At 45.2% G+C, this 24,923-nt stretch overlaps 2 protein-coding genes across 2 annotated transcripts in view; one reads left to right on the forward strand and one right to left on the reverse strand.

Annotated features, from left to right (window-relative positions):
* Positions 1-4,896: 4,896 nt before the first annotated feature.
* On the forward strand, positions 4,897-6,669 carry RXFP3 (relaxin/insulin like family peptide receptor 3). The gene is given in 2 exon segments (XM_012807074.2): positions 4,897-5,074; positions 5,161-6,669. Coding segments are annotated over 2 exon segments (1,623 nt in total). The 3' UTR covers positions 6,606-6,669.
* Positions 6,670-13,030: 6,361 nt separating this feature from the next.
* Positions 13,031-24,923, reverse strand: part of SLC45A2 (solute carrier family 45 member 2) — a 38,328-nt gene continuing 26,435 nt past the window's right edge. The window contains exons 4-7 of the mRNA XM_003792929.3: positions 21,549-21,692; positions 20,706-20,829; positions 16,221-16,432; positions 13,031-13,287 (exon numbers count right to left, since the gene is read on the reverse strand). Coding sequence (XP_003792977.1) covers positions 13,063-13,287; positions 16,221-16,432; positions 20,706-20,829; positions 21,549-21,692 — 705 coding nt within the window. The 3' untranslated portion in view covers positions 13,031-13,062. The remainder of the gene's footprint in view (positions 13,288-16,220; positions 16,433-20,705; positions 20,830-21,548; positions 21,693-24,923) is intronic.

A 24,923-nucleotide genomic window follows, 5' to 3' on the forward strand; every position in this document is an offset into this window, starting at 1 on the left:
TGGTTTGGATATGCAAAACTGATCTTGTTGCTCCCTTGATCAAAATTTTTCATTTTCCCCCATCACTGTAAAGTTACAGATCAAATTTTTGGCCAGAAATTGTTTGACTCTTGCCCACCTGACCAGACTTCCCAGCACTATTTACTCCATTCCCCTGTGCTCTAGACACTTCTTCTTTCTATCCTACAAAAGCATCGTTTTCCTTCCTCCCTGGCATCTTCACCCAAGCTGCCTCTTCTTTCTGGAATGCTTTTTCTTTCCCTCCTCTTTTCTCCCTCTCTCCTTTTGCCTGTTTACTGAATTTCCTCTCTTCAAAGATACTCTAGTTTCTAAGATACATCTTTTGTCAATGGCTTTCTAGAAAAATAATACTATGTCATTGAATATACATGTAGCAATTGGAAATCTAAATTGATCTTAAAGATTTTTACTTATAAAATATGTGATTCTTAGGATTAAATTAAATATACTCATAATTAAAACTTAACTGCTTTGCATGTGATTTTATGAAGATTTTAGTTTGCTTTCTTGCTTACTATAATTGAAAGCATACAATTTATAAGAATCCTAATTTCTTAAAATGTCTCTCTCATCTATTAGAATGTTGAGCTCTGGAAAATGGCCATTGACCAAAAAATCTCTAACACATGGTATAAAGTTGAGTCTCCATAAATATGCGTCTAAAGAATGAGCAGGATGAACCAACATATTTAATTCATAATTGCTCAATTTACCATTATATATTGTGTAAATCAGGGTTTGTGTACCCACCGCACACTGCTTTCTATTGTTGCTGTAACAAGTCACAACAAGTGTAATACCTTTTTAAAGGACAAAGTTATTCTCTCACAGTTCTGGAGATCAGAGGTTCAAAATCAGTTGAAGTAAAACCGAAGTGCTGGCAGAGTTGGCGCCCTCTTGAGGTCTAGGGAAAAATTCATCTTCTTCCTTTTTTCCAGTTCTTGTAGCTACTGGTATTCTCGGCTGGTGGCTTCTTCCTCCATCTTCAAAGAGCGTCACTGCAGTCTCTGCTTCTATCACCACTATGCCTTGTCCTCTGACTCTGATTCCTCCTGGTTTTGTCCTCTAAGTATTCTTATGACTATATTTGCACGAACTGAGTAATCCACAACCATCTCCCACATCTCAAGACCTGTAATTTCATCACATCTGCAAAGTCCTTTGACTATATAAAGTGACATCCAACAGCCTGATGCTCAGATTAGGATGTGGACATACATGGGGGGATATTATTTTGTTTACCACCCATCCCTTTGTTGAAAAATATGAATATGGAAGAGTTGGGTCCAACTAGGGAAAAGAAATATAGACTAAGAGATGTCACATGAGAGTCAAGGGACTTGTGTTTTAGACCTGGCATGGCTACTTCCTAGTGGCAAGTCTCTGTGTAAATCTCTTCATCTCTTTAGTCTTCTCTGCAAAATGCCAGACCAAAGCAGGTGACTTGTTACATTCTATGACTATGGGATTCCAGTGATTATTTTCTAGGGTATGCTTTTACTCTGTCCTTACTCATGGCTTCACATGGCCCACATGGCTTCAGGAACACAAAAGCAGCCCAGGAAAAGGTTTCAAGATCTCATATGCTATCACCCTGAAGGACAGAGTAGATTCTTCCTGCTAACAGGATTTTTCTTTTAAGCCCCCTCCTGGTCTCAATTTAGGTAGGAAAGAGGACAGAGAAGCAGACTGTGTATGTAATATAGGAACCCCTCTCCACCTTCATATTTTATTCAAATACCAGCACAGAGTAGCCATGAGATAACAACAAAATCTAAAACTGACTATCCCCCCAAGTTATAACCACTCATTACCTACTCACTTCTTAAAAAATAAAACAGAATAATAGAAGAGCTAAAATTATCATATATGCATGAATAATTACATTCTAGATAACTTAGTCATGTACAACTCTCAACAAAAAAATGTAGTCTTAGATACTGGTAAATTGCACATTCATTTAAATTAATGATTCCAGCTGTATGCAGTAGCTTGTTCCTGTAATCCCAACAACATGGGAGAATTGCTTAAGGATAAGAGTTTAAGACCATCCTGGGAAACATAGTGAGATTGCATCCCTTAAAAAAAATCTTTTAGCTGAGTATGATGGCACACCCCTGTAGTACTAACTGCTCAGGAGGCTGAGGCAGGAGGATCACTTGCACCTGAAGTTCCAAGCTGTGGTAGTGATATGATTATATCACTGCACTCCAGCCTGGGTGACAGGAAAAGACCTCTTTCTAAAAATAAATAGATAGATAGATAGAGTTCCAGAGAAGATTAAGATAGAGGACTTACATTGTAGGTATCTTTCAGCCTACCTTGGTGACTGGCAAAGAGCAAATGGCCAGTGAATGTGAGATGAATTGAATTAAGATCCCACAATCTCTCTTCATAAAGGGTGACTACATATGTACAATGTGTTTAGAGCAGATCAGGTAGATACATTCCTGGGTAAGATTTGACATGTTAAAACATTAAAGCTGTGTGTATGTGTGGGCAGTGGAGGTTATTAGAGTGAACATACCAAAAACTCAGTAACAGAAGTCTTGCAGTATTCCTAGGTTTTCTCATTTTTTCAATACTTCCTCATGGGGCAGTGCCTGTAGCCCAGTGAGTAGGGAATGGGCCATGTACACCCATGGTGGGTTTGAGCATGGCCAGGGCCAGCTAAACAACAAGGACAACTGTAACAAAATAATAGCCAGGCATTGTGGCAGGCACCTGTAGTCCCAGCTACTTGGGAGGCTGAGGCCAGAGAATTGCTTAAGCCCAAGAGTTAGAGGTTGCTGTGAGCTATGACACCACCACACTCTACTGAAGGCAACATAGTGAAACTGTCTCAAAAAAAAAAAAAGGTCCTTGTGTAAGAGGAAAAACAGCCTCAACTTCTCCCTCCTTAACTGTATAAGTTACTTAATGATCTAAGTAGTTATTAGTCACATTACCCAGTCTTCCCCTGGTTCCAGCACCACAAAGGCCATCACGATGCTGGGCTGAAACAAAACAATGCCAGATATACAGCTTGGAAAAGTAGCAAACACTGAATCCATCAGCTAGAGGTTAGGGGGAGCGGATGATGTATAGCTAAAGATGGTAACTTTGGGGGAAGATGTAAGAACTCTGTGAAACCCTCTCAAAGGAAAGGAGACTTTGAGAATGATCTCCCTGCCATCCTGGGATTCTGAATCTTGGTAATAAAGGGCAAGTTTAACCCACACCAAGTGTTTGGTTCATACTACTGGTTCTGGTGTCCTTGTTACACTTGTAAGGCTGAGAGACAGCAAAATTTGATCTAGATAAAAAGCTAGCAAAAAAAAAGTGTGAAGGTGAGGCTAATTAAACAGAGACAAGAGTGTCCACAGAAGCAATCAGCGGTTTAGGAGATCTAATTAGGGTAGGGCTAATCTCCAGATAAGAAACTGATGGAGGGAAGCAGCCGGAATTTGGTTTGGTTTTTATTATTCCTAAAGCCCTGGCGCCCTCCAGCGGGAAGATAGAGCAGTCCGGTATCTACAGGGAAACTAAATGTGTTCTCACTTTGGAATCAAAATTATTTCAGTTTCCCGTCATAGGTTTTGGATATTATGTTGTTGTTGTTATTTACTAAGAATTTTTAACCCTTCTCCTTGGAAGTCACATCCTCTTTATCTCTCTAAGTAAATCTTGGAATTCTGGATTATCTCAAGAGTGAGAACAGTTAGACTTAAGATACTTTGTTTCAGTTTAGTCCCAGACTGAAAACATTTCAAATTTCTTAAGTAAATCCTTAAAAGTGTAATTCACACTAGAGAAGTTGACCTGGCAAATAAACTGCAGCTTGAGAAGTAATTGGAAGGGTTTCCACTCATTTCCTTAGCAAATTCCTTAGAATTTACTTCCATTGGTCTGAGAAATACCTGTTAGAGTTCTGATTATAATAATAGTGAAAATAGGGGAGCTGATGGTCTAATATCAGCCCTATATGGTATCATCTGTTCCATCTGCAACTAAGTAAAGAGAGGGTGGGGTGTATGATCAATCTGTTGAAGTGTTTGGGGCTGATGGACAGACAGGTGGCATTTAGTGTCTGTGAAGTCTGCTCACCGATTATACACTGTGTGTAGCTCAGAGGTAGGGGCAACACTCGAACCCAAAAGTTCGGTTATATGAAGATCCTTTGAAAATCCTGACAATCTCAGACACCACGTAAGTGGTCAGCTAATTAAAGAAGGAAAGGCAGAACTTTAATTTGGATACTCAGTAAGGACTCACCATCATCGGACATGAAAAGAGGCCACTATCATTGTTTTTTAAAGGAAAGTGCACAATTTCAGAAATACCCTTGACCAAATGGAATAATTTCAAAGATAAAGTGAGAGTGAGGAATTTACCAAAAAAGAAAAAGAAAACCTAGTTATAACGTTTGGGAATAAGAAAGGAAGAGGAAAGTGTGTCCTAGCAGACTTTCTCCAGCAACAAAGAAAAATAACGGATTACGACCATTTCCTTACCAGGACTTTGAAGAGGAAAGGGGGAGTTGGCCGGGGGCTTGCTGCCGCCCTCCCTCCCTGGTCCCCCGCGCGGGCGCGGCTGGGTTCAGCACCTCGGAAAGCGCCCCCTCTCTGCGCGCGGGGGTTACGCATGCTCCTTGCCGCCCTCCGCCTCGGCAGCGCGGGTGGGAACAGAATTCTGGAGAGCCCTGCAGGCAACCCACTCGGAGTTGACAACAGCCGAGAGACCGAGACACTCGCGAACCGCCAGGCACCAGAACGAGGTGGACGAAATTTATGGACTCTTTCTCTCAAAGGACGGAAACCTTGTCCAAGCAGCAAGAGGGGAAGCGACCAAGGGATTTGAAGGAAGACCTCGGGTTCCTGAATATCTGGGTGAGTTATGCGCCAGTGCCCAAGTGACGGCGGGAAACAGAGGGGGGAGGGGAGTTTGAGTTGTACATTAGGAACCGAGCGATTCTGAACTTGGCCCGAGAACCCTTGGACGCCGGCCGCAAGGCTGAGAAGCTGCACCCCTCAACTCCGCTCCGAAGCAGGCGCTGCGCTCTACTCCTGCGCGCGAAGCGGAGCTCTACAAGCTGGGGCCGCCCTGTCTTCCGCAGCCTCTTTGAAAGCTCCAGCGCACGCCCTGAGCGCTCGAACCCTGTTGCTTTCCGTCTTGACCCCTGGAAACACCTGCGCCTTCAGGTGGCTGCTGCTGCAACGGTAGCTACCATGCATAAGGGCAGTGGAGCGGACAAGCTGGCAGAACTCTTCCATCTGATCCCGGACCTCCTGGAGGTGGCCAACACGAGTGGCAACGCGTCGCTGCAGCTTCAAGACTTACTGTGGGAGATGGGGCTGGAGTTGCCAGACGGAGCGGCGCCAGGGCACCCCCCAGGCAGCGGCAAGGCAGAGAGCACAGACGCAGAGGCCTGTGTGCGGATTCTCATCAGCGTAGTGTACTGGGTCGTTTGCGCTCTGGGGTTGGCCGGCAACCTGCTGGTGCTCTACCTGATGAAGAGCAAGCAGGGTTGGCGGAAATCCTCCATCAACCTCTTTGTCACCAACCTGGCGCTGACGGACTTTCAGTTCGTCCTCACCCTGCCCTTCTGGGCGGTGGAGAACGCGCTTGACTTCAAATGGCCTTTCGGCAAAGCCATGTGTAAGATCGTGTCCATTGTGACTTCCATGAACATGTACGCCAGCGTCTTCTTCCTCACTGCCATGAGTGTGGCGCGCTACCACTCGGTGGCCTCCGCTCTTAAGAGCCATTGGACCCGTGGACATGGCCGAGGGGAGTGCTGCAGCCAGAGGCTGAGGGACAGCTGTTGTTTCTCCGCCAAGGCACTGTGCGTGTTGATCTGGGCTTCAGCCACGCTGGCCTCGCTGCCCAATGCCATATTCTCCACCACTGTCAAGGTGATGGGCGAAGAGCTGTGCCTGGTGCGCTTCCCGGACAAGTTGCTGGACCGGGACAGGCAGTTCTGGCTGGGCCTCTACCACTTGCAGAAGGTGCTGCTAGGCTTCGTGCTGCCGCTGGGCGTTATCAGCCTGTGCTACCTGCTGTTGGTGCGCTTCATCTCCGACCGCCGCGTGGTGGGGACCCAAGGAGGGGCCGCAGCAGCCGGCGGAGGCCTGGCTGCAGCCAGTGCCCGAAGACGGTCCAAAGTCACCAAATCAGTGACCATTGTGGTCCTGTCCTTCTTCCTGTGTTGGCTGCCCAACCAGGCGCTCACCACCTGGAGCATCCTCATCAAGTTCAACGCAGTGCCCTTCAGCCAGGAGTATTTCCTGTGCCAGGTGTACGGGTTCCCCATGAGCGTGTGCCTGGCGCACTCCAACAGCTGCCTCAACCCCATCCTTTATTGCCTAGTGCGCCGAGAGTTCCGCAAGGCGCTCAAGAACCTGCTGTGGCGCATCGCGTCTCCCTCGCTCACCAGCATGCGTCCCTTCACCGCCACTACCAAGCCAGAGCCCGAGGATCAGGGGCTGCAGGCCCTGGCGCCGCTCCACGCAGCGGCAGAGCCAGACCTGCTCTACTACCCCCCCGGAGTTGTGGTCGACAGTGGGGGGCGCTACGACCTGCTGCCCAGCAGCTCTGCCTGCTAAGGGGGGCCGAGGCCGAGCGCGCTGTCAGGACAGGGTGGCCTTTTCCTGGGGGAGGGAAAGGGAAGGTGAACAGACTAGGGAAGGCTGTCCTCCCCACCCCAATCAAGAACTAGGAGGAAGGAGGATGGGGAGAGGCGTGGAGAAGCAGCCTGTGAACAGGCAGGAGGACCTCTCCGGAGAGGGCGTGCTGCCAAACCTGGTGAAGAGAGGAAGCTAGCAAAGCCGCGAAGACCGGCCCCACTAGTCTCCGCTCCTCACCCCATCCTCTCCTTCCACTGTCTACAGTGGGCAGTGTGGGGACACCCAGAAACGGAGAGAGGCATCAGGAATTAGATCAGGACGCGAAGGAGTGAGCGCAGCCAAGCGAGGCACAACTGAGCACTTGTATTCCAACCACTTTTAAAGCGCCCTTGAAAGGGCCCTAAGGGTGCATGCCGCCAGGTGAGCCTCTGGCATGGCCTTTCCTTCGCGTCTCGGCGGGTGAGCCTTCCCAGCGCCTGACTTGCCGCGCATGGATGCTTTGAGAACCTAGACTGGCGGCAAAAAACCTTTTGGGGTTGCGAGATAGATGTGACCATCTTCGTTGACCCCCTAAGAGAAACGGCGAAGGAGAGCACCTCCCATGGAGCCATTGTATCTTTGTGCAAGCTGAAACAGGCAGAGCCCTCTGACCAAGACTCAGCATGGCCTCTGAGCTCAGACGTCACCAAAGGCAAAAGACCTGTCACGGTGTGGGTGAACGATTTTCTGGGGAGCGGTGTTGCTGAGGGAGGGAGTGGGTGCAGTGTGATCCGAGGCGGCGAATAGAGAAACCGCTTTGGGCTACTGACCCTAAAGGGGAAAGGGGGCTTCCGTGCTCTCTGGGTAACGGAGCTGGAAGCTGAGCGCTCCAAACTCTCGGGATTGCAGTCTGGGGGCCCAGGCACACTCTGCCTTGCGGTCTGCCTGCTGCAGATGAGCTGGGCCGGAGCATCTGGGAAGGCTCCACTTGGAATAGGGGCCCTATTGCAGCCCCTCCCCCTCTGGGAATGGAAATGTCCCTTTCATTGAGGTTCTGGACCAAAAAGTAGAAGAATGGCTCCGTGAAGGGTTTTTTTTTGGGGGGGGGAGGGTAGACTTACATAGAAAGGCAAGAAATGCTACCGAAATGTGTGCAAGGGCTCCTGGAAACCAAATCCTAGAAGCTGGGTCTGATTTTTCAAGAGGAGGGGTGGAGTGGGAAAGAGAATAGAAGACTCAAGAAAACTCTATCCTAAAGGGAAGAGAGGACCCGAGAAGGTGTCAGCAGAATTTGGGCTGTGGCATTCTTCATTGCTCATACTACTGACAAGAGAAAGTAGGAATTAAGAATTCCCCTGGGACACGACCTTCATGAGTTCATTTATTTCCTAAAGAGTGCTTCGCACATGGAACACGCATGATGAATTCTTCCCTCGTCTTCAGTCTATGCGCAGTAACTGATGAGCAACTCCTGCATCTCGTGACATGACGTACTTCTCTGTCTGGTTGCAGCAGTTCCAAACAGCCTTTCCTGAGGCTGTTGTGAGAACTCGGATCAAACACCCTGCTACCGTGCCTCTGCCAGCTGTGTCAGAGCTGCTACTGTTCTCTCTGGCCAGCTGGTTTGGGGTCAAGAAACTAGTAATGTAGGCACCTGCTGGCATGGTTATTTTAGCACAATAAATAATCATTAGAAAAACATCGGTTTTAAGTAGCCTCTTGAACAATAGAATTGTTTAGTAGTTTTGTTGAAAATGTCCTCCAGTGTCTGAGATTTAAGGCTTAAATTGCGAGAGCCTCCACGTCCGCATCTCTTGTCCTGCTTTCTATAACACAGGACAGGGCAGGTACCAACACTCATTATCTGTTCACAAAAGCAAAACGGCCTGATCTCAATCCTGAGCAGTCTTGGGAAGTTAGGTCTTTTAGAAGATAGAATAGTGTGTTTATCTTTAAATAGTCAAATTCATCTTTCTTTGCTCTTTGGGGAAGAAACTTATTGAATACAAAATAAATTAAAAAGTAAACACTGGAAGGAGCTGAGAGTGGCATGGCAGCATATCCACATATAACACTGATATTAGACTCTTACAGAGAGATTCTTATTTTTAAAAAACTGGCCACTTAAACTTTGACAATAAAATAATGTGTGGGTGGCTCAGAATTCTTAGGGATGTGTGTGCTTTTGCTATCAGAAGCACTAGAAAGAGAGATAGATCTGGAGGCAAGGTTTTGTGAAAAAAATCTCCATGGAAAGGGTTGTCCAAATCCAAACTGAGGGCTTCTCAGAACATGACAGGAGAGATCAAAGACCATGACTTCTTTCTACTCAAGGACAAAAATATCAAGGAAATGGTCAAACCAGTTGACATCAGCAGTCATACTCTTTCAGTGTACCAATGGCCTATTCTGGGAGCTGAGGTCACATACAGGAACCAGACACATTTCTGATTTCTATGTATAAAAGCACAGACAGCCATGGACACAACACTATAAGACAGGGAACAGTGAGTGGAATGTCATAGAAAGACTAAAAGAAAGTCCTGGGGAAAGACAGACTGATTCTGCTGGGGGATCAGAAACTTCCTGGTCAAAATACTATTTGAGAGGAGCCTAGAATTATGGGCACAGTTTAGGCAGAATGGAGGGTAGGGTTGAGGAGGGAGAGAGTATATTTGAAGAGGAGGAAAGGTGGTGAGTAAAGACTTTGACATTGGAATGCTTGGTGGGGGCAACACGAAGCAGAGCAGTGTGACTCCCTTTGGCCTGGCGTTTCCCAGAACTTCTATCAAAAATATATGTGTCCCTGCATTTGTTTGTCTGGAAACAAGACATATTTTTGCCAGAAAGAACATCTAATTAGCATACTGAGAAAAGAAATACTTGGGTTCCCAAAGGTTTACAGCTTTTTAAATTGGATTCTATCCAGTCATCCAAATCTCCATGGAGTCTAGTTCAATAAGTATTTGGAGATTTGAGAGTGTGTGTTCGTGCACATGTGTGTGAGAGCGTGCCTGCGATAGCTCCCTTCCTCAGTCCAGTAGACTATCCAATGCTCCATCTAAAAATACCTTCACTTGGAATAAAGACCATTCCCTGTAGTTGGTCAAGGATAACTATGCTTGACTTCTTGGGGGAGGGCTCTGGGCTATGTGTCACCATCCCAGCTTGCCCATCCATTCATTTCCAAATCTTCACACACCAGAACTATCCTTGGAGAAACTGTCAGGAAATAAATGCTGAACCTTACAGATGATTCCATTTCTAAACTTTGCAGAGGCCAGGTACGGGTAGGAAAAGCAAGAGAGGTGGCTCGGTGCTGTTTCCTTGGTAATGCTGAGGGCTGTGTGACATGGGGTCCTCTGAGCGTTTGCCCCTACTATGGGGTTGGGAGCAAGTGTTTCCACTGATCACTCCTGTCAGTCAGCCATGAACTGTCTGTCCCAGGATGGATGAATGGGGCATGGGGAGACTGGGGGAGGCAGGGTAGTTTTATATATGCTTCATGAAAAGAATGAGATGATTTCATTTGGGAGTGATTATGCTAGTAGAATAGGGGGACTTGGCTGGGGCCAGAAAATGAGAAGTCCCTGTGCAGAGAGAGGAGGGGAGCAAGGCTTGCAGGCTGACATGGGAAACAGTAGTACACTCAAGCCTGAGAAGACAGCCTAGCCAGGCTCCTGGAGCTCTGGAGAGAATGGGAAAAACTGCAGGGGCCTGGAGTAGCTAGGGTAGGATGAGGAAGGTTCGAGTCCTGCAGCTGACCAGGGGGAATGGTGGGCAGGAAGCAATAGCCACTTCATCTTAAGCCCCCTGCCCTCCACCCTGTCCTCTGGGAGCTCCAAATGCCTGGGCCCCACACCCAGAGCACTCCCCCAGTCACAAGTACGATAAGCAGGGAGCAGCAGGGAGCAGCAGGGAGCAAGCTCTTTAAGCAAACAGGAGGCAATCAACAGGGAGAATCGCAGCAGCCAAGTGGAAGCTGGGGCAGGGGAAGAGTGAGTGTGAGATGTCAGGGGTCAGCCTTTTGAGATCCTGGGAGAGATCAGAAAGGGAGAAAGGCTGCAGCCCAGAGCAGTCTTGGGTGGAGCTGCCCTTAGAGCTGGGCAGCCAGGGCCCCTGCCTGGGTTTCACTGTTAGAGGACCCTGCCCTAACTTTGTACCTTCTCTCACCTTCTAGCTCAGCAGTTCTCAATCTGTGGGTCACGACCCCTTTGGACTGTATTAAAGGGTTGTGGCATTAGGAAGGTTGAGAACCACTGTTCGAGATTGTGCTCCAGGACCTGAGATTTCAAATTCCCCATCCAAATGCCAAGTCTATTTACAAGGGCCTTGCATGTCTTTTCCTGAGTCCACACTCCAGAGAACAGACCAGCCACTGCCTCTGTGCCCTCTTAGGAGTGAGAGCTGGCTATTGGGGGCTGCTTATAGGGGTTGAGAGCCTATGGATGTGCTGGCACCAGAGTGCACACAAGACTTCTCCAGTGGTGGACAGAGAAGAGTGGGAGGGGCAGGAAAGAGCCATGGGCTGTGGGCATGACCTTCAACCCTACTCCTACCTGGGCCCCTGCAAATGTTAGGAGAGGCCTGCACCCGGTACACACCTAACAGTCGCGGGAAAGCTGACCTAAATCTGCCAAGGAACACGGCCTGCTTTCCCTTCTCAGGAGCGCTACACCAAATGAGCTAACCCAGCAGCTAACCCTGGCATGGCCAGACCCCACTTGTTCTACTGTGCACCAGGCAAACAAAAGCATCACCTTAAATCCCAAAGATCCCACCTTTCAAAAGCAACTCATATCCGTTCTGCAGATTCCTTTCCTGCACCAAAGGTTTTGGTGCATTAGAAGTTCACCCGAGGCAATGACTAGACTTCCGGACTCTGGATGAAGTAGGAGAGGGAGCTACACAATTCCTTTAACTTCCAAAAACACGTGGGCCAGTCTCTATTCCGCGCTGATCAGGCACACCTGGCTTTGTATAGGCAAACGCTTAAGCCTGGGGCAAGTTTAGGGGCGGGGAGCAGGATGATGAGCCTCAACAGTAGTGATAATAGCTAGCTCCCACTAGGTGCCAGCCACCAGGATAAGTGCTGTTTGTGCACAAAACAGCAGAACTGTACACTCTGGGTTCAAAGTCTGGCTCTGTCTCTTGCAAGTTTTATGATTACAGATGAGTTACACAATGCCTTTCTGCCTCAGTTTCCTCATCTACAAAATGCAGATCAATAAAGCACCCACTCCCAAGATTGCTGTGTTAGCACAGGTAAGCCATGTAGAATAGTGATAAGCACTCCCCAGTATTCTGTGTTATTAGTCATCACATCTCTCTGAGTTAGGAATTTTTATCCCAAATGTATAGATTAGCAAGTGCAGCTTAGGGGGGATTCAATAGTTTGCAGCTGAACAGCAAGTCAGGATGCAAAACCAGTTGAACCCAAAGCTCATGACTTTTATTAAACCATGCTGTCTCTTGAGGCTGCTGAAAACCTCACTACGGAAAAGCAGTTGAAATGTGTGGTTAGAGAATAACTGCTTAGCTTAGGGAAGAGCAGCTCATAGGAGAAATGACAGGGAATCAGAGAGAAGTATTCTTACTGTGTTAATGACATGACTGTTTTCAAGTGGTGGATCCTCCAGCATGAAATATTCAAAAAGACTTATCAGGGGTATCATAAATTAAGAGGAATTAAAGATGAGTAAATTAAATATGAATAAATTAATATAAAGCATTAGCAATATTTTGAGTATTTGTGAATTTAGTACACTATATAACTTCCCAGCTATATAGGGACCCCTAAAGAACAAAACCATGTTATAGAACGCAAGTACACATCAAATGTCAGATGAGTCTGCTTCTCAGTCTCGCCCAGGCCTGAGGTGTCCTGTGGGAAACAGAGCTGGCCTCTCCTAGCCCAGCACCGAGAAGGCATGTGTTGGTGCTACCACCCACACTTACCCTTTGCCACCAGTGTGTGGAGGCATATCCCAGACCAATATGCCTGTAATATGGGTACTGTCATGCAGAGGACTGGCTAGACAGATGCCATAGCTGAAGTCACAACATGGGGAATCCAATGGGCGACCCAAAAGATGCAGAGCTGCGGGTGGCACCTATAGCTCAAGTGGCTAAGGTGCCAGGCATATACACCAGAGCTGGCAGGTTTGAATCTGGCCCGGGCCTGCCAAACAATGACAACTACAACCAAAAAATAGCCGGGCATTGTGACGGGTGCCTGTAATCCCAGCTACTCGGGAGGCTGAGACTAAAGAATCACTTAACCCAGGAGTCTGAGGTTGCTGTGAGCTGTGATGCCATGGCACTCTACCCAGAGCGATAGCTTAAGACTATATCTCAAAAAAAAAAAAAAAAAAAAGATTCAGAGCTGCAGAAAAGACTGACTTGCTGTCACGTGCCCCACTGTGTCTGAAGTTATGATCAATGTCTCTTTATTGACCTAATCCACATATCTAACAAAGAGAGCCACGAAGCAACAGCCAATCAGTGCCACCGAGGAGGCTGTGACGACCACAACGATGACGCTCCCAGCCATGTTGACCAGAAAGCCCAGGCCGCCTCCAACCAGGATCTGTGCCAGCTGCACCATGCAGGTGAGGGCGGCACAATCCACGCCCTTCCCTCTCCCGCTGTCATCTGCAGCACCTCCAGGGATGCGCTGCCTCTGCAAGGAAAACACAGGAACAGTGTTTGAGCTATAAGGAATTTTCATTAGGGCAGAGGTCTGCAAACTATTTCTGTAAAGAGCCAGACAGTAAATGCCTTTGGCTTTGTGAGTCACCCAGTCTTGGTTGTAACCATCCATCTCTGCTATTGTGCAAAAGCAGCCACAATATGGAAATGAACTAATGTTTCAATGTAATTTCATGGACATTGGTATTTGATTTCATGTTATTTTCACTTGTCACAAAATATTATTCTTCTTTTAAACTTTTTTCAACCATTTAAAAATTTAAAAGGAATTCTTAGTTCATGGACTCTACAAAACAACATGGCAGCCCCCATTTGGTCAGCAGGCCCTGGTTTGCCAACCCTTGACTTGTGCCATGGTGAGGACCCACTCGCCTGTCGTCTCTACCTATGACAAAGTCTTAAATCCCACCATTAACACATATGAGGGCAAAGTGGTTAATAAATACAAAATTACCTCTTCCTATGAAGCCATTAAATAAATAGTAGTGGCAACTCAATAAATATCCCATTCTTTTTCTTCCTTAGTGTTAAAAATTCAAATATTTTCGGAAGAATGTTGAATCATTAGTATTTAAGAGACAGAACATCAAAAAGCATTTCAACCTTTCAAAATATGTTGTGTCCTTAACTTTTCATTGAATATTATATGGTATTTTTCTTATACCTACAGGGGTGTACCAAGGTTTTGGAGGGATGGAAATGGTCTGTTCTGGGTGAAAACAGTAAGGAAAAGTGTATTTTCTGTATAAATATTAAAAACGATAATAAACACAACCCCCCAAATATGGATATGTGGTTATTATGTTAATATTTGGTTAATATTTCATCTGAACTGATTGATACTTTGTGATTTATTGGGTATCTCATATGTGATGGACCTGTATACAGTTGCTTTGCAAATTCCTTTATTTCAGCCTCAGCATCACCCCAGATGCACATATCATCATTATCCCCATGACAATAATAATACGATGTACCATATTCTGAGTCTTTATTAGGCACTAGGTAGGCACTATGCTAAGCATATTACATATATTATCTTATTTAATTTTCTGACAACACTGTAAGGCAGGTTACATCATTATTCCTGTTGGCCTCATGAGGAAACTAAGGCTCTGAGAGTTTAAATGATGGGCTTTTTTTTAATTATTAAAGTTTTTTTAAAGAAAGCTTTGTGCAGAAAAAGTCATTTATCCTTTGAGTGAGAAAGGGAAAAAAATAATACTTGTTTGATCATCATTAAAAAATACCGGGAAGTGAACTGATCAAAGTATTCTATAATAGACATACTCCTATCTGACAATGTTACTTTCTTTGCATTATTACTATTATTATTGCTTAATATTTCTTTGCGGCAATCACCTGATTTCTTTTCTGAATGTATTTATCTTCACTCATTCTTTATGAGGTTTTTGTCCTCAGTCCTTATGTTAAATATTGTTATTGTCATTAAATTTTGCCTTTTTAATTCTGTGAAGGCAAAAGTGGAAACCTAATATACACATGTATAAGTAAGAAAAATAAATAAAATAAATAAAACATAAAAAAAATACTGGGAAGATAAACAAAAAATGAATAAGAGTGATAGCAGGTCAGGGCTGAGGGGAGGGAGGGGAGCACAGAGGGAGCCTAGTCACAGTGTGCACTTTGGCCTCTCATTGGGGTTGTCCAACCATGTAAACATATTACTTCATCCAAAAATAAGTTCCCTCTTAATCCTACTTAATAAACAAATAAGTCACATTCCCAGTGTCACGCAGCTTCTGATTAAGAAAGGCCAGATCTGAATCCCAGTTTCTCTGCATTCAAAGCATGGGTATTTCTGCCTTACTGTCCTATCTATGGCCATACCTCCCTGAATGCGCCCCCTCTCATCTGATTTTGGAAGCCAAGAAGGGTCAGGCCTGGTTAGTACTTGAAAAAAGAGACAGTTCTTGAGCAGCAACACTGGGGATGTTTGTCAGGGGTTGTGGACAGCCACAACTTCTGTTTGAAAGATTTTAACTTAAGGTATGGCTCCGCCCTGCCCTGCTGCCAGATAAAATGATGGAAAAGTCCAGAATTCCAGCTCCAAGGACATGTGCTCGGTGTTTTTGCAATTTCATGCTGAGATGGATTAAACTCAGTTATCTCTGCAGCTTTTATGGGCTCCTCCACTTAAGGAATAGCAAGCCTATTTTCTTGGGGGAGAGAGCTGCACATTTTGAGAGGAAGAGGTGGTCATTTCCAAGTAGAAATACCCAGATTCAGTGTTCTTATAAGAACTGTTTAGGCTCTTCTCTGCAGTCCAGTTCTAAGATGTAGATAGAACAAGACCCTCCCCGCACCCCAGAGCAGCACCATGGAGAGGGCCACCTGGGGCTCTGGCTTCCCCCTGACCCCCGGCACACAGGGTCTGATGCCCTAAAGACTGGATTCCCAAGGATGATATTGCCTGAGAATTTCTACACTTAACCAATAACTCTCAGAAATTTCACTGTGCATTCTGCAATGGTTGGGGGCTGTGGGCCCCTCACTGGGGTATACGGAACTGCAGGTGCACCAGAAGACCTGTGGGCAATTATAGAAGACCCTGGTCCCCTTTTCATTATCTCTGTGGTTGTCGGCTGGTTTCTCAGCATCACCAAGCCCCCTTTTCCTAATCGCATAAAGAAAATTAACTCTCTTTCCCCTCTAGCTCCCGAGGTGCACAGGGGTTGGGAGTAAGGCAGATGAGAGGAGTAGGCTGGGTCAGCAGGCATGCCTGCTCCAGACTGTGATGGATTGTGACTGCTTGGGCATTTTGGCGCTGCTGTTTTGAGAACCTTATTTTGCAGCTCTGCTGAGTGCATTTCCACCAAATTCCCCCAGCCTTCAAGTGAGTCTGCATGTTACCCAGGGCAGAGTTTCAAACAACAAACACACCTCCTCCTCCTCCTCGCGGTGGTACTCAGCAATGAGGTTAAAGGGCACGGTGTACAGGGTGCTGGACATGACACCAAACAGGGCACACAGCACCAGGGTGGAGTAGACATTCGGGAAGAGCCCAATAAATCCTGTCCCCAGGCCAAACAGCAAATATCCCAGGAAGTAAAGACCCTTTAATCCAATGTAGGATCCCAGAGCTTTCTGAAAGTCTGTGGGGAGAAGAGAGGAAGACATTATAGCCGGCAGTGCCTTACCACGTTTAATAATTTCAGACAATCCTTTATTTGGAAGAGCTACTTTTTTAGGAGACTTTTCTTTGATGCTGAGTCAGGAACAAAAGAACCTTCTTATCTGTGTATTGAAAACAGCTGGCTTTTGAAATTCTTTGCATAAAGGACAGCTTGAAATTCCCTTGCTAGGCTGATTTGCTTTTCTACAAAGAAGGGCCTGGCACTGTTTAACAGACAGCTGGGTGGCAAAAAAGACACAAAAGAGGTGGCAGAGAAGCCTACCTTGGCTATGGGACCCTGGAGCTACAAGGCAGGAGAAAATAGGAGTTATTCTAACTCAGAGGGGACATGGCCCAACAGTACAAAAATAATTACACAGACATAGGTCCTACCACCTAAAGTCAGGTCAGGGAAAAAAGAAAACAAGCAGATTTTGCAGAATGATCCAAATCATCCATGGCTTCAGCCCCCATCTAAATGCAATGCACACTTCTGAGAAGGACATAAAGGATGTGCAATTAGACAACAATTTACCTTGTCTTGCCAACCCTTCCCAGGCGTTAAGGGGCCCCCACAGCACCCAGCCCCTCCCCATCGCTGGTTCCCTCCCTCTTATGAACAAGTTCCTTAACTTCTCCACATCTCAGCTTCCTTCTCTGAAAGCTGGGATAACAACATCCTTCTATGGGGTTGTTGTCAAGACTAAATGAGGCAAAATGCCTGTGAAATCACCCAGTCCAATGCCTAGCACAGAGGAGACATTCAAGTAATGTGGCTGTTGCTGTTTCAACAAATACAAGCTGGCTGGTTCTTCCCCTCCCAGCAGGTAAACTTGGCTTGCTTAAACAACGATAGGGGTAGAGTTAATTTTTTTAAATGAAAAATTCTGCTTTAAAACATTTTATAATGTTTTTCACAATGGGAAGGAAAATCCCTTAAAACCTTTTATCTTCCTTTTTCAATCTTTTTTTTTTTTTCCAATCCCGAACCTCTTTCTGTAGCTCATGGTGGCTCCCATCCTGGGAACAGGAGGACAGACACCAGAGGTGAAATGTTTGGACTGCTACACCTGCCCAGGTGAGGGACCCTGACAGGGAATTGCAGACCACTAGGAAGTGGGACAGGCCCACACCTGTGGATGTCTCCAAGTTTCCAAACAATCACGCATGTTCCCTGACCTGTGGATCTGGGGCAAGGGTGGCCGGGAGCAGCCCTCTAGCTTGAAGGCACACTTCGGTGAGAGAGACGCCCAATAAATCGTTTGTTTTTAATCCATACATTCCTTATCTCTCCCCTACCGTGTTCTACTGGAACACAAAATCACAAAGGGGGGGGGGAATAAATGATGGATCCTTGAAATACACCTATCCAAGAATGAAACTTCCCTTATCTGTTCAAATAATTGTTGGACTTACACCTTGTAGACAGCAACCTAATTTGTAGTTTAAATTTAAATCAATTATGAAACTAAGCACTATCTCAGGTCATCTGATGGAAGACAAAGCTCTGGAAATGACAATAAGGCAACATTGCTTTGTATATTAAATTTATCCCATGCCTGGAATGCTGTTGCTAAGGCTCATGAAAGCAGCGTAAAGCTAGGTCAGTTTCTGTTTGCCTAATGATTATATTTATATGAAATATAATCTAAGGTATCTCAGTACTTAAAAGATACCATCAATCCTCCTTAGGAAAATGCTTTTATCAAAGTGTGTAGGACAGCTGAGAAGAAGGCCAAGAAAGGGAAATATATTTAGAAATACAGCAACATTACTACAAAGACTGACTGATAAAGAATGCTTTATTCATGAAGAGCAATCAATAAATTTCAGGGCCAAGCTTCCCTTGCCCTCTGATGGGTCTGATGCCCAATGGTAGTCATGTTGTCACACTGTTTTTCTGCAGGAGGGAAATGATAGGAGCAAGCACCATCTGTGACTAGCAATGTGTAATATGAACAATTGGCTGCATCTCAGTACTCGGTATTGCTATTCTAATTGGAATACATGTGCCTTCTGTGCAAAGGTGCTCAAAACAAGTCCCTGTGACCACCCTTCACCCCAGTAGCCAGAATGTCCTGCCAAGCTGCACATGGATAGAAACTCTGGATCTGCACCTGATGTTGTGTGACAGGAGAAGGTAATATAATGAGCTCTGAAGGAAATGATTAGAAGGAAATGATTAATTTTACCCAGAGTAGGTTAGGGTGCAGAAGAAAAACTTGAACAATTTTACTGAGGCAGCCAAATTTCACTGATCTAAAAGCATGATTAGAAGTTATCTAGGTGGGAAAGCAGAAAGCGATAGAAGAAAGTAAAGCATCAGCAAATACATAGTCTGTAGTACGTCAGGGGGTAGCTAATCGGTGTGGGAGTGAGCGAGGTCAAAGTGTGAACCAGGCCGAGCTGTGAAAACCCTTGAACTCCAAGCTCAGGACTGTGACTTTACTTTGATGACATAGAGAGCTCTTGAAGGTCCTTGAGTGGAGAGGGAAAGGGGCCTGGTATTTTATATATTTTTGTGATTCAAAATCATGATGATAGCAATCCTACAGATTTATATATTAATGTAACTTTGGAAAACTATTGAAATCATAGTTTATTTTGTATACAGAGCTTTTAACTAGAAAGTGCCTAAAAATACTATTTAATTTTTAAATGCTATGAAATTCACACAGGGAACTCATACTAGACTAACAGAACCGTACCTAGTAGTAGGGGGGTTGATTGAGGAAAAAATTATAATGGATACAAAATTAAAATATGAATGATATATAGAACAATATACTCCTCTCACAAGAATGAAAATAGTAAATTGCTCCTCCATCCCTCAAAATCACAAAGGATTCGAAGTTGGTGACTCATTGGACTATTTTAGTCCAACACTCCTTGATACTACGTACTTTAGGTGCTTGAAATCATCCTGCTGAAATTTTCTTAGCCCACACACTCTTGAGAGGAAGACAAGAGTTTGCTGAGGGAATATAAGCTTCAAGCCACCACTTGATTATCATGACTTAAAAAAAGTGCATTTTATGGTTATGTGACTTGGGGACCTATAAACTCCGTATATGTTTATGTTAGGTCCTCTTTTTCCAAGTGTGCTGAATTTTGAAGAGACCTCGAAGGAGGTTTCTGGCTATGCTGGGGCTTGGTGAAGGGTAGGGCAGGGGGCTCTTGTATAAATTCACGTTTCCCCCACAGGAAGCGCACTGCAGACACAGAGCGCATGCCTCTGGGAGTAGTACCAGGGTGTCTCCCTCACCTCTTCCTGCTTCCCCCACCTGGGCCATGCCCCCCTACTGTCTCTGAGCCTGTCCAAAACTAGAACCCTAAGTTGGGGATCAGTTCTTTCTCACAGCCCTGGGCTAGAAAAGATCATAGTAGTCAGGAGCCCAAGTTCCACTACAAGTCGGGGAAATGCATACATTTTCCAGGCCAGATTTTCACTTAATTCAATGTCTGCAGAGCTTGGAGATTTGCACACACATCAGCAAAGGAAGTGCAACAGGAGCCTGTGGGGTGCACTGGAGCTGCAGCACCTCAACTGGGCCTTGTTTAAAATCAGTGGCAGGGCGGCCCCTGTGGCTCAAAGGAGTAGGGTGCTGGCCCGATATGCCGAAGGTGGCAGGTTCAAACCCAGCCCCTGCCAAAAACTGCAAAAAATAAAATAAAATCAGTGGCAGGAAGCGTTCTTAACAGCTGGAACTTAGCTAAGTGGGGGGTGAAGCAGCATAAGACCCAGCGGAAAGATGGCACCTGAGAAGAAAAGCCAGCTGCTCTCACTCCTGGGACAGTGCTCCTGTAATATGTCACCTGCACATCTGAGCTGGGGTCATTTCACAGGAATCTTTTGTCACTTATCATATACATTAACCACTCCCTTATTTTGTGTCTGATAAGCCTGTCTGTGAAATGCCACCAGTGATCTTGCTCCAATAGAACAAGGACCCCCTGGGATTCCGATCCTCATTCACCCAACACTTGATCTTGTTTACAAGATTCCCTTCTATTTTCCAGAGAACCTTGATCAGGAACCCACGGATTCTAAGTCAAAAGAAATCACTGAGGAAAATGACTAGAATTCACTCTGGAAATGTGGCCCTTGCTACGGGAATAGTTTATTCCTGACCTCCATATATTTGTCAAGAATCTCTCGTATTATAAAGAGCAGAAAATAAATATAGAAATATCAAATCCAAGTTCTGCTATTCCAGAGCCCTTTAGAAGACTCTTAGAAGAGGGAGACTTACAAGAATAAAATGAGGAGAAGACGGAGTTGATGCACAAGCCCCAACACCCCACCTCGACACCTCTCTCATAGATGAGAAACTCGGTGGAGTTGTGTGCGCTGTAGGGATCCCCGTGGTACACAATCTGAAAGAGAGGCTTGAGCTGTGAAGGGATAAATGCAGGGTGGTAGGGACTTCTTCTTGTGCATTCTGCTTCTCTAACCCTGGGGACCAAATGTCCCAGCCTGCGAGGTCCTTCCCAGGGCACAGAGCTCATCCTATCATGACTAAGTCACCCCTTTCATCCTATCACACCTCCATTCAGGCACCTGCAGGGTGCCTACTAATGCCTACTGTGTGAAGTCTAAACAGCACAAGCTGTCCCGGACCCTTAGTACCCTTCCTTCCACCTAATACCTGGCCACACTTGATTTAGGCAACCCTGCTACCCATCTTCTGGTACAGCCGATTGATTTCTGACTCATCTCCACACACACCATTCTGCCTCCTGCTCGGAATGCTTTCTCCCCCTTCTGCATCTCTCCAACTCCTATTTATCCTTCAAAGCCCAAATCATATTATGCTTCTTTTTTTTTTTTTCTTGAACTTCTCTGATCACTATAGCTCATGGTGATTTTTTCCCATTTGTTGTTTTAAATCAAGAGCAGCAGGCCACATAGCATCCTCTAGTCATCCAGGGTGTAGCAGCATGCTTCTAGGACCTTTCTGTAAGCCAGCTTCTTGACAGTACTCTTCCCTGCACTCTAACTGTACCCCATCCCAGCAGTCAGCCTAAGAGAAGCTCGACAGGTGCTACTGGGGAGGTTAATGTGTGTTTCAGTGTGTACACAGACGGTTCATCACCTGGCCCATAAAATCTGTGAAGAAGAGCATGTTGGACAGGAAGGCGGTCCATCCCAGGAGGTGGCTGATGCAGAGGCAGCGGTAGTGCGGAGGCATGCTCACCAGCGCCCTCAGCAGTGACTTCATGGTCATTGTCCTACGAGGCTGGAATAAAACATGAAACAGTAAGTAATGTGACCTTCACCGCAGATACTCCGCAGGTCTGGCTGCCAGGGCACACAGCATGTTACGGATCTGTCAGTCAGCTGACATACAGGGTCACTGACATACAGGGTCACTTTTCCCAGGCACAGCACTAGGTTTCCATGGAGTAGGCTTATGGGAGATATTCTGTTAAGCACGTGTGGGGGCATCCCAGTTTCAAGCCCAGAATGGGGCTTTAGTACCTTAAGAACAAAGGGCCTGGGAATGAAGCTAATGTGGGGCCAAGATATAAGAGATAGCTATCTGTCATCCTGTCTTTGAGGGACAGAACTGCTGCAGGAGGACAAAGTTCACAGATCTAAGCCAGGCCTTAGGTGATTATGATTCTTAGATTTCTTCATCTAAGATCATGGTAGGGCAGATGTAAGATGGCTGTCATGAAGTCTGTCCCCTGGTGTCATCTCCACATTTATATTCTACACAGCAAAGAGATTTTGCAGATATAATTAAGTGCTAATCAGTCGACTCTGAGTTAATCAAACAGGAGATTACGTGGGTGACCCTACCCAAAGACTCAAGCCCTTGAAAAGCCGGGAACTTTCCCAGCTGGTAGCAGCAGCAGAAGTCGGAGTGATTCAAAGCACAGGGACTGCTGGCTTTGAAAGCAGAGGAGCCACCTGGAAAGGACCAAGAGTGGCCTTTAGGGGCTGAGAGCAACTCCCAGCCAATAGTCAGCAAGACAGCAGGGACCCAGGTCTTAGAGCCACAGGAACCCGATCCTGCCAACCACATAAATGAACTTGCAAACTTCCATGAGACGCAGCTCTGCTGACACCTTGATTTCAACGTCACAAGACCCTGAGCAGAGAACCCAGTAAAGCCCACCCAGACTTCTGATCTCAGAACTGCAAAATAATAAACGGATGTTGCTTAAAGCTGCTAATTTTGTGATCATTTTTAGGCAGCAGTAGAAAGTTAACACAGATAACCATCAACTCCCTGTTCCCTGCCAGGCGCCTCCTCCAGGGTTATATCGCAGGATCCTGCAAAGAGTTGATACCTGTAATGAGCCCTATGTTAAGTCAAAAATGAGAACAATGTAGAACTTCAAATATACACTTATATATGCACCTACACATGCACATACATAAACAAAAATGAGTATGTAAGCCCCATATCCTTTCGTTTAGATTTCAATTATCTTAAAATAAGAGGTTACAATTGTTTGGTTTCAGAAATATGGAAAGAAGGAGAAACTTCAAACTCCTGACACACTGTTTTGAAACACAGAGAATGAAATTTCTGTTAGCATCTTGTCATTTGATAGAAGCCTAAAGCCTTAGGAATATTAAGCAGTAGCTGCCCTAAAGATACTAAGACTATAAGCGTCAAACTTGTCGGATAATGGATCTTTCTTGTCAGATTTTTATTTATTCTGAATCTTGACATGATGAAATTCAGTCCTGGCTAGTTTGCTCATAAGACAGTCTACTGAGGTTTTTAAGAACTACAAAGGCATATTGTTTTAGAACTCTTAAGCCTTATATGGTAATTCTTTTTACTTCCGTATTGCAAAGAATTATATTTACTCATTTTAGTTTTATTGCGTAAATCGATTATTAAAACTTCATCAATCTTATATAACCCACTGACTACACACTGTACTGATTTTCTTGTACTTCATTGATTAGGGATGAAAGAAGGTTGAAGGGGCTGCAGGGAGGTGGAAGAAAATTATAGCCTTCTGGACAAGAAAGTTGGAAAGGGTCCTGAAGGGAAAGGAGGAGTTTGGGGTGGGTGTGACCTAGTTAACCAAGTATGTGCTGTTCCTGTATAAGGTGACTTCTAGTCTATGGCTAAGGACCTATAGCCCATGAATGATCCTCCTATAAAACTGAGATAAGGACACCCATCCCAGAACTAGGCACACCATAATTGCCACAAACATCATAAGACTAACAGACACCTTCACACCATCACTACTAAAATAACAGTTAAAAATCATTGATGCAGAGTAAAGGAAACTGGATTTATGTGGCAGCTAAGGTAGCTCACAAGCAATGAAACCAGGATGGCACACCTGAAGGCCGAAGGGAAACCATTGGGAGTTCTTCTGGATAAATGGAAGAGGAATAGGGCCAAAAGGACTCACTGGTATATTGCCTTTGTGTGATGGCTCCTCTCCCCTCCCAAGGGGGATCCTTTTCCAGTGTCCTGGAAAAGTCTATGCAGATTGCTTTAAATAAAAATTACCTTTCTTTCTTTGCTGTATTATAGTCCCAGCTGCCTCATTTTCCACTCCCCCAATTCCTTACTCTCCCTTTGGCTCATCTGAACTCGCTGGTTCTGCTGTGTGAACAGAGTCCAGTCCACTGAACAGCTCAGAGGCAAATTCTCACTGCTAACGTTGATCAATATTAAAAACTAGACATTCCCTTCATGGTAGGAAAAGGAATTATTTTCTGCGTAGAATATGGGACCTGTCAAAATCAGTGATGATTATAACAGAAATTTGGTGTAGAATTACTACTTTTTCTTCTCCCACAGGAAGAAGCAGCTAAAGATAGAGACCAGGGAACAGCAGTCTGGTTTTTATGCCTCACACTAATTATATTCACTGTCCTTCCCTTCTTTCCAAAAGTGCACAATTAAGAAAGTGAATCTGGCCAGTAAGTATTCAGCCTCATTCTAAATGTTAATCTGTGTTTCTGACTTATACATAATTTTCAGCCTGCCCTCATTGTTAACCTAATTTCTCCTTTCTCCCCAAAATAAATACGAGCTTTCAAAAATGTTCCCAGGATTTCTGTAAAAGCCAAGAATGCAAATATTCAAAGGCCCTTTGGGTATTTTAAATCAGAATGAAAATTCAGCTGATATCTCATTCCTGACTCATCAATTCCCTTGGTAAATCCCTTTCACTGGTTCTGAGCCCCTGGGATTTGTTCTACTGCATTTGCCCAGCACCACCATCAGCTGGAGAAGGGTTTGTAAGAGGAAAAGGCAGAGTTATGGCTTGGGCAGTCCGGGGGGAGACAACTTCACAAAAGTACTCCCAAAAGGAGACAATTTCAATGCTGGAGAAAGCAACTGATAGCATGGAGGAATTGGAGACAGGTTTTATGGGATCCAGTTTGAACCCTGAAATAATTCAGGCCTCTTGCTATCAAAAAGAAAATTCTCAGTTCTCAAATTGCACAGCCATCCTCATTTTAGAAAACAATGACTTTC

The sequence above is a fragment of the Otolemur garnettii genome, unplaced genomic scaffold (assembly GCF_000181295.1).
Source record: "Otolemur garnettii isolate 467f Iridium unplaced genomic scaffold, OtoGar3 scaffold00063, whole genome shotgun sequence".
Classification (NCBI taxonomy): Eukaryota; Metazoa; Chordata; class Mammalia; order Primates; family Galagidae; genus Otolemur; species Otolemur garnettii.